General features: G+C 31.5%; 1 protein-coding gene across 4 annotated transcripts in view; it reads right to left on the bottom strand.

Moving 5' to 3' along the window:
• The window catches only part of LOC106467101 (coiled-coil domain-containing protein 125-like), a 118271-nt gene extending 111681 nt beyond the window's left edge, over window positions 1-6590 (bottom strand). For 2 of the 4 annotated variants that reach the window (XM_013927421.2, XM_022395221.1), the window contains exon 1: window positions 5853-6590. In XM_013927421.2, coding sequence (XP_013782875.1) covers window positions 5853-6384 — 532 coding nt within the window. In that variant the 5' untranslated portion in view covers window positions 6385-6590. Of the gene's footprint in view, window positions 1-5848 lie in introns of all 4 variants that reach the window. The other 2 variants (XM_022395224.1, XM_022395222.1) reach the window with 2 other exon arrangements.
• Between the last annotated feature and the right edge of the window lie 4284 nt (window positions 6591-10874).

Raw genomic sequence — 10874 nt, 5'->3', positions numbered from 1 at the left:
GAATGAACACAAATTATAACATGAAAACATAAATGTTTAGACTAAATAGCTTAAATCTCATAACATTATAAATATATCTTATTTTTATTATATTGACTTTCAACTGTGCCTGACTAACAATACAGAAGTTACAATCATGCGGCACAAGTGCACTCATGTTAACGAATCTAATAACATAAAACTGACCTTTGGTCTGTGCAAAGTAACTTGTCTTCAATGTGTTTTTTTAGTAGACTAGTATTTTGTAAAATACAGTCGCATTTCAATTATTATACATTTTATATGTATATAGATTATTGCTTTTTTGAACTTATTTTTCTTAAAACATAGAACAGTAACTAAAGAAGTAAAGCAAACAATAATCTGTTCTAGTTATGGCCTTTCTACTTGCTCGCTGATTGACGTAAGTTGCCAAGCCTTTAAAAAAATTTGGATGAAGGAAATTTTTTTTTAGGTTTTATATATACATTTGAATAACTTAAAAATCATAAATTACTACATTAATACATTAGAATTCCACTATAATTTATCAAGCTTATTAACTAAGATGCATTTTAGTCTAAAAAGACATGAAATTTCAAGCAGACTAAAGACAAACCATACCTCCTTGAAATATTGATTCAAAAGAAAGAAATGGCATTCAAGCCTGTTAAAATATCTGAGAAACCAACTACGGGGGCATTCTGAGCTTCCGATTGGTTATTCATATGTAGAAGTAAGTGTATATAATGGAGCATTTCCAAAAATGGAAAGAAGTGAGCAGGATTCCACTGTGTTTGATTTGTTACATGAGCAATATCTTAGCAAATAGAAAAGATATGATGTTCTTATTTTATATTATAGTTTGTCAATATCGGTAATTTGAGTTTCTAAATCATACGAAACTATAGACTTAGTATTTTGACTTCACAAACATCTGATTTGAATTAGTGCTGCATTCAACATACCACGTGACACACAAAAATCAATGTTTATCAGTGATTTTTAGTATTTATTTTTAAATTAAAAAATTGAGTAATGTATAGTACAAAAATTTGAATTATAAGCTACAGTTTGATACCAAAGTTATTGACACAAATTAATGAAATATTAGTTCAATAAAACTTTAAATGCGAGATGACATGGTCTTTCACTTGTGACCTGTTTCAAAAGGGTTAAATGAATAACAAAACTTTTTTTTACTAAAAGTTTATATTTTTATATCTCATATTCTTTACCTATCACTAACAGTAGCAAATTATCTATATCTAAAGTGAAAAATATGAAATAATAGCAAACATACATTGTTTTTCTAGACTGATTGTAGCTTGTCACAAATTACAGCTTTTTATTCCAAACATCCTCTGTCTTCTGACACTTTCCTACCTAATTTCATTTAATTTTTTTATTTTATTGGTTTTTTGAGCCATGTCTAACTCACTTAACACTCTCTCCACGTATATCTTTTTCTGCATGTCACGAGGTTTTATTGAGTTACATTCACAATTTAATAATCACGGTATATCAAATAAACTTGAAATTAAAATTTAGCTAATAAATCAAATTTTAGTATTATAGAAATTTTAAGTTCTTAATCTTATAAGTCAATATTAAAAAAAAAAATCCTCAATTCTCCTAGTATGAGAATTGTGGTATCCCCTCTAATTTATTTATTATCCCTCTGAGAAGTATGAAATTTAATGTAAATTACTTATTACATGTCATCACTCAGGTAAAGTATAATTTTTATAGCTCTCAATCTTATCTGGTTCCAGAGCCATAAACTAGAAAATCAGACCAATCTTACTACTCCAACTTGCACATCCTCTCTCACACAAATGGCCAATAGTTCTCTCTTACATTCAATACTATATTATTTATAACCAATAGAAAGCCAAGGTTTTCATCTATAAAATGACATATTATATTACATTGCTCTCTGTAAAGAGAATTGTCAATTTCACTTTCAGTTCCAGTTTGACTCTCACAGGAAATACATCAACGAGCTTAGATGAAGTTAGAAAGCCAGAAAAATTGTGATAATTATAGGACCTTGTCTGTTTTTTGTATGTTATTATTCTGTGTTCTTGGATCATTATTTAATTAAATAAAAAATTATTTAGTGCAGTATTACCATTAGTATAAAAAAAACTAGGGTTAAGTTTCATTGACAGATGACAGCAAAAAGAATACCCAGATAAGTACTTTTTCTAATTTTTCATGTATATTCTTTATTTATTATTATAAAAATATAATAAAATATAAAAATAAGAAACTTATGTTAGTTAAGGTTAGATTAGGTTAAATAAATAATAAAAATATAATCAAATTTTCACGAGGTACGTTCTCGAGCAGCTTAATGTAAATTAATAGCATAACATGAGTTGCATGTTTGTCAAGTGACTTACAACTTATAATGGCACAAATATTAGTTAGACAGAGTTCAAAGGGACAATAAAACAATAAAATTTAATTATAAATAGATGTATACTGTTACAAGTTTAAAGCTAGTTAGGATAAACAAATGTAGTTTCACACTACATTTGAAGTAATTCTAGAAAGAAAAAGAAGGTAATTTAGACTTATTTTGATTTTTTTTATGGTTACAAGATCAGTCAAATTGACCAATAGAGTTAGGAAAGAGAAAATTACAGATGAAATATAAAGTTTTACTCGCAACAAACATTTCAAATGTACTTAGGGGTTTTTAAGAGATTACACAAATGAAATTTGAGATGAAGAAAAGTATTTTTAATTTTAACATGAAAATCACTTTGCACATAGACTATTCAAAACAAATACTCGATACTTTCAAGGACAAATCTATTTTTAATTTATTAAAAATACTTCAGTAAAAAATATGATTTTTTTGTATGTGAAAGACTTATAATGTTATAATTTTGTGAAGATATACACATTATATTAATAGTTAGTAGTATCAAATCTATAAAGACTTTGAACGAGTACAAAGAGGTCACATGGTCGGTCAAATTGACCGAGACTGTGTTGAGAGAGTTAAACTTTTGTTAAATGTCAGCCTCCACCATTTCTAACAGCATCTCATTCCATAATCCAAACTCTTTGTTAGAAAAATAAAATTATTGTAACTGAAGTTTAGCTTGTAATTACTAAATCTTAAACTTGTGTTCTCTCATTCTGTTGTCTTCAAAATATAGCACAAAGAAATCAGAGGTCTTTACCCTAACAATCTCCTAAATCATCATGTAAATTTCATTAAGACCATCCATTTCCCTTCTTTTTGCAAAATATCTCCATAAGTTAACCCTTTCACCCCTTGAATAATTGGGGATAATGTAGACAGGGTGCTTGAAAAGATTGGTACATTATTCAAATGGGAAAGTATTATATAATACAAAATAATAACAATATTCTTGAGCCTGAACATTTTATGCAAACATTGCAATTGTCCTAACTCATGAAGATATTAATTCTCCTTGGTGAAAAGAAAAGACAGACATTTGAAATATATTAATCACTATAAGGAGACTAGGTTTTCCCCAGTTTTGAGAGGAGGTCAAAGATCATATATGCAAGCTTCTGTTGTTTTTTTTTGCAAGACCAATCCCACATTGGACATGTGCCTGAAGATTGGAGAGTTCTAATATTACTCCTATCTTCAAAGCTGTGATATAAATTGTCCTGTAAATTATAGGCCAGTTAGTCTTATATTAAAAGGCTAAAGTTCAAGGTACTTGTGTAAATAAATAACTAAAATACTAAAACAATCAGTTTTTAAACACAATTATTCTAAGACCATCAATAATTTCAAAACAGACACACTGCATGTTTCAATGTACAATCACTTCATTATTTTGTACTTTTAAACTGAATTTTTCATAAATAGTATGACCATTCTCATCATATGAAAAAAAGTGATATATCAACACTATCAGATCTTTTATGAATTTTAAACACCTCAACTAGATCCCCTCCACCTCTTTTTTTCAAGACAGAACAATTTCAGAGAACCTGTCCTCATTTAACAACTTTTCTATTCCAGGTTTCTTCCTTTTAGCCATTTACTAAACCCTCTCCAAAAATTCAGTGTCCTCCCTAAGGTAATGAGTACAAATATGAACATAATACTCAAAATGAAGCCTTACCACTAACCTATATAATAAAGTTATAACCACTTCAGACTGATATATAGTATTTATATAAAAAGCAATTAAATTGAATCTTGTCTTAGAAATATTAATAATAATCACAAATATAGTAAAAAAGTAAATAATTATAATTAATTAATTATAATATGTTCTAGGACTGGTCTTACTACCAATCTTTCTCAGATATTTTCTTTTCTGATTCTATCTCGGTGCAATACTCTGAGGGCTCACCTCAGACATCTCATTTCCGTTGTAGTGATCTTACACTTCTGTGAAGTTGTTAAATGTAGAATGCAGACAAAAACACTAGAAACTTGTTTCATGTGTTCAAAATTGTTCAGCATTTTATGGCATGTTATTTTCAATGGAATAAAGCTAAAATGCAAATATCAGGAGTACCAGGTTATAATTATGAAATAAAATTATTTTTCAGTTTGGGTTATAAACTTTTGAAATTATTTAGCTAATGATGTGGTAAGTTAGTGCGAGTGATTTTAAAACTTTTGTGAAGGGCTATATATTTAATTTTGATTTTTTTTCATGCTTGATTTTTTTTACTAGTAGAGTGACTTCACTGTCTTACAATCTTTCACAATGATTTTACATAAATTACTGCTAATGGTCAACTTTTAACAGTTGGTCAGATTTCTTACAGTTTCACACTTTTGTACACAAACAAAATGGTACACAGAATGTTTATGTTGGCCTAACCATGGTTAGTATATCAAAATGTTTTATCTAGCATAAACATAGCACCTAGTGTCTCTTGTAAGTTTTATTTACATCACCTGACACTTATACTAAATTATCAATACTGATGACCAACTTACATGAAAGATACTGTGCATTCTTGATGTTGGCGTGATGTCACGTCATGCAATTTTGCCTGATAACTTTATTGCCATCATTACAAAGGAGCAAACAATAATAAAACAAGTATGGCTGTGTATACACAATTTATATAGGTCTACTATATATGTGTTACTGCTGAAGCTGCTGTGCAAATTCTTTGATTATTGTTAGTATATTATTTTTTATAGTAAAATTATCAATTAAAATATCAATATGTGGAGAAGTTATCGATTGAGGCACTAGTGAGATATAAAGTAAAATTACAATTAACTGGGCTTGATTCTTGTTCCTACCAGCACACCCTGCTGATTCGTAGATCAATGACCCGACAGAATGGCCCAGTGTGCAGTACTCAAGCATGTACAACTACCTTGTGTTAAAATAAAATGGGAAGACAACATTTATTTGATATAAAATGAGCTGAACACACAGAGAAATAGTCAGACTTTGGATCCCACAGCATTCCTCTTGTTTCCTGTGTTCTGCTGTTGATAGCTTTCATCACAACATTCTTCTCTCCTTTTCAGTAGCTTGACTGAGTATTAAATAGAAGGAAATTCAGGCCTTTTCAACTTGTTCTTGGTATTGATGCAGTTGATTACACAACAAAAGTTCATCATAAACACAAATAGTCCTTACATATACGAGTCTAGGCAGTTGCCAACAAAGCCGTCAAGTGTACAGAATGAATGAAACTTCCCCTTTGTCATGCTATTTGTTTACCCCCTTGCCTCGGTTGCTATGCGGACAATGCATTGTGGGAAGGCAAAGTTCCCAGATGTCTGACCTCAAGAATAGATTTTTACCTTAACATTTCACATATCTTCTATTAAAATGCTATTTCATACTATTACTTTTAAACAATAATTCCCATATTTTTATAGTTTTACTTACTTTTTTCATAGTCCAAATCAATTTCCTTTGCTCCATATTTTTCTATTACAGCTTGAAGATCTGAGTAAAATATCTCTCTCTGTTTCCGAAGGGATGTACCAATACGTATAACCAATGGATTCTGCTCTTCAAGTTGAACAGACAAAGTTTCTCTTGTAATTTCTCCTTCTTCCTTCTTCTTTCCTACTTCTAGATTATTTGAGCTTGAAAACTTTCTTTTGCACAGTTGTATCCATGATTTGTTTATCAAATTCAAATATGACGAATACAATCTATTTTCAGACGAATAAATTACTTTTCTTGGAGTTTGTCTTCCAGTTCCATTTCCTCTATACTTAGTGTTTAAAAAACAATTTTTAGTGTGACATTTATAGGCAAAGTGTGGAAGTCCTGACCCTTTCTGCATTTCATTTTTAGCATCTTTTGAACAATCACAATCCACACAAAAGTAAGGAATTCCACCTGGTTTTAAACCTAAGCCTAAACCTAAATCACCATCAGGACTAAGTTCTTCCTCAATTTCAACTTCCATTGTTTTAACTATTTTAAGTTTTCATTTCGGCGGTTTCACGAAGTCATGATTGTTCCAATGTTCTTTTCTTCTTACATACGTATTTTAACGTTTTCAATATCACTAACTCACCTTATCATATCTGTAGTTTTTCCTGGCTTTTCATGATTATATATGAAATTAACTTTTCTATACTATCAAAAATTCACTTTCCACTTCAAGCTTCCAGCAACGTCAACCTACAGGTAAATTATTAACAAATAAATTATTAAGGAGAAAGGGAGGCCACCTTCAAAATTTTCTATTTTTAATTTTATTTTTTTAACATGGCTTTCATATTTGTTAATTTATTGGGATTTTGTATATTTCTTGTAGTCAGATTACATGAAAATTTGCAAGAATCATCTAGTTGCAATTTAAAATATTGATAAAATGTTAACTTAAAATATTTTAACTTTAATATTTCTGAAGGCATTCAAACGTAAACACCAACTGAACAACTAATGGCTTTGTTATTTTATCGACGTCTCGGTAATTATTTAGTTCATCTTAATGACATTAAGTTGAACATATTTCAATTAAGAAATGCGAAATAACCAACATATACGTCGCCACGGCTTTGCAAGAAGGAGAAAGTTTTAGAAGATGTGAGAATTGCACAAAACTACACAATGGTCTACCTGTGTTGTGTCCGCCGATAGATAGGACCTCGATTTTTCGCGTTAGTAAACATATATAGATGAACAATATTCTTTAATAATGGAATATGTATCACAATATTAGCAATGAAAACATTTTATAAATGAAAAAAAAAGTGCAATATTTATCATAATATTATTAATGAAAACACTATAAAACTTTAACAGCGAAATGTATCACAATATTATATATGAAAGTATTTTACAAAGAAAACAGCTGTTTCTTGAATCCCCCAAACCTCGACACGTTTCACACTGTATATTCATCTATGGTGGTCCCTTGACTGCCAGCTGGTGTGAAATGCTCAGAAATAGGTCTGAGATATCTTTTTCGGGTATCCCACTCTTTACAACTACATAACTTTTCAGAAGGCTCATGTCCACACCTGGCAGGTTAGACTTCAAAGCCAGAAGGAATCTTGGATTAAGTTCAGTATTAGCATCTCTTTAACCACCAGTTTGAAGGTCATCTGGGACCAGATTTGGAGGGGTAGTTGAAATTCTGCTTCCCTTCCACTTTCAATTTTGCTCTCCAATTGCCAGGATATTGCTGATGTACAGGATATCGCTGACACCCTTGGAGAGTGCTTTTCTCACCTTCCCAGCATTCCCATATTTCCCCCTTTTTTCTTGGGGATCAAGTCATACTCTGAGAAATAACTACTTTACTTTCAGGCAGATATTCTCTATGACTATAATTGTCCATTTACGCTGGTGGAACTTAAAATTGCTCAACATCATTCCAGCAGTACATCAGTTGAACCTGATGATATTCATTATGAGATACTGCACCATCTATCTCTTGCCCCTCTTGCTCTTCTTCTGGTTGTTTTCAACTGGATTTGGCAGAAGGATTTTTTCCAGATACATGGCATACTGTCATTCCTTTTTTAAGCCTTTGACTTGCTATCTCTGTAACACTTTGGGAAGATGATTAATGTTTGTCTTGTTTGGTTCCTTGAATTAAACAGCCTCACAAGAGCCCCTCTACAAACTCTTCGTTCACTGTCGAGTTGTATGTAATTTTCCTTGCCTTGGATAATATAAAGGTTAAACAGTTGTGTCTTGTTAGATTTTATTTGCGAGTTAGTCTTATCAATGAGCATAACCTGCATAGCTTGTACATTACAGTTGAAGAAATTAATAACTCGTTATCAGTAAATAGACTGGACTCTGCATTATTTTTATTGGATAATAAAAAAGAACCCACCGAACGAAAGAAACTATTACATCAATAATTGAACAAATCTCACACAATTTTATGTGTATGTCAATAAAAGAAATTCTGCTCAATAACTTTGAAAGTTGGGTTTGAGATCTCCTTTTGGTGCTGTTAATCTTGTGGTCAAAAACTGATCTAACACAGTAATATTCAAATGGTTATCACATGATATAGAGCATACATCAGATGATAAAATACATCTGATAGCTGAGAAAAGATAGTCACTTCATTGCAGTCACTGTTATTCCAATCAAATGAACATCTTAGCTATTAGTCAGACAATTAATACTGGCCATATTAATCAGGTAATCACCGTGTTTATCTCATCTGGCTAGTAGAGCTATCACATTACTCTTCTACTTGTACTTCTTTATCTGGCTCATCCCACACAGTCAAGTAATTTCAGCATTTTCCTACTCATCAGCTGAGGTGAGACATGCTTGCATGTACCAAGCAACTGTTGCAGCTAACACTTGTTTAAGTTGTCAGAGAATGAGATAAAGGACTTCCCCAGTTACTGACACATACCATGGCCATTCCCACTCTCCATACTCGAATATTTGTTCCTTTAATGTGGCACTTCTTCTGCCACATGGCAGTCTTTTGAAGCTATTGATGCCCAAACTGCTTTTCAGTCAACAAATACTTTAATCATTCCACACATATATACTGTGGAAACTATGTCACACCTGTCCCATTGGTGAGCCACAATTATATTTTCAAAGAGCTGTATTTCCTGATCAAACTTCTATTCAGCTGTGTGATATGACGTCATGACATATGATAAGTAAGTGCTAGTTGATTTTGTCAGCAATAATACTTTGCAGCAATGGTTTGTTAATTTATATTAATTACCCATTCTGCAAACCATCAGACTTGGGTGAGAAATAATAGAGTGAAGGAAACTGTTAAATTGGAGTTTGTCATTATAAGAATATAATTTGAAGATAATCCATGTCAAAGGGGTTGATAACATTTGTGCTGGTGCACTTTCATGTGCTATATAATTTTATGGTAAGGTAATTTGTACAGGTTGAATTCTATACTGTAATTATTATTGAAGTTGTATAATCCTTTAAATAATGTATTATGTATAATGTAGTCTGGCCAATGTATATATATATATATATATATATATAATGTCTTACTTAAAAATTGTTTAAAGCCAATTTTTAATTCCCTAAGGAGGGAGTTGTAACGAATTTATTGTTATGTATTTATTTTATGAAAATATTATCTTACTTCAACGGTCCAACAATTCAGTGCCCGACCAAGCTAGCTCGCTTCTCGGCAATTGTACGTACATCGACTTCAAGTTAACTGGCTGGATATCAAGGAGACTCTGAACTAGGAAGAAGATTTTATGTTATTTGTAAGTTAGTGAAATTTTTGTTTATGAAACTTTGTTTGTATTAATTAATTGTAATAGTTGCTATTGTAAATTGTACTGTTGTATATATATTAAAACGTATTTGTGTCAAAAACAAAAATGATTTGAATCAATCTTGTTGGCAAATAGCGTAAATTAAATAAACTATCGGCATATTTCTAGACACTAAGTCCAGGGTACAGTTCAACTATTAAAATTTAAATTATTTAACTCGGCTTCAGATTATTTCAAATTCTCAAAACCTAACAATATAAAAAATATTTATTCGTTCAGTGGATATTTTTGGGACCTTTGCCTACACTTGTCCCCTTTAATATGTAATGTATAACTACTAGAGTATTATCCCATAATCCGTGATTACCTATGTTGATAACCATTCCTTTTACACACGTTCAAGGGAGATAAATATTCCAATAATATTAGCTTGTACAAATTTCTATGCCAACTCTTGGAATAAATACAACTACAATCCATGAACGCATGACAAAAAAACAGGTTCAATCAAGTATAATCCCCAAAGAACATCATTTTTCTAATATAACCTTCATCCTAGATGGCCCGGCATGGCCAGGTTGATAAGGCGCTCGTCTCGCAATCTGAGGGTCGCGGGTTCGAATCCCCGTCCCACCAAACATGCTCGCCCTTTCAGCCGTGGGGGCGTTATTATGTGACGGTCAATTCCACTATTCGTTGGTAAAAGAGTAACCCAAGAGTTGGCTGTGGGTGGTGATGACTATTTTATAGTAGAATATTCGTTCATCTGGAGTGTAAAGGATGTTTTTCTAAACTTTTATCAAAGCGTACTTTTGTATATTGTAAATATTCCAGCACTCTACTGTTAGGCCTGTATAACAACGGTAGCATGAAATATAATCTAATAGAACTTATAACTATAAGAATTTCACCTTCTATACATAACCTACTAATCAGTAAATAAACATCTCCAACAATACAAATCGACCAACTTCATGAAGTAACATACAAATAAACCGTACGTATAAACACAGATGTAGTTTGGTAAAGCCCATAGAAAACGAACAACTATTCTACAAATGAAGGATCTCGGAATTAACCGCATTTTAAAGGTCGAACTGTTAAATAATGGGAGGACAGTGAAAATCAGCAAGAAATCGTTAGGGCATTTCCATAACGCTGTCTGCAATGAATATGATGACAATGCTATTTCAGTCGGGCCCGGCAT

The sequence above is a fragment of the Limulus polyphemus genome, unplaced genomic scaffold, assembly GCF_000517525.1.
Source record: "Limulus polyphemus unplaced genomic scaffold, Limulus_polyphemus-2.1.2 Scaffold2489, whole genome shotgun sequence".
NCBI lineage: Eukaryota > Metazoa > Arthropoda > Merostomata > Xiphosura > Limulidae > Limulus > Limulus polyphemus.
This window is presented reverse-complemented; position numbering and strand designations above follow the sequence as displayed.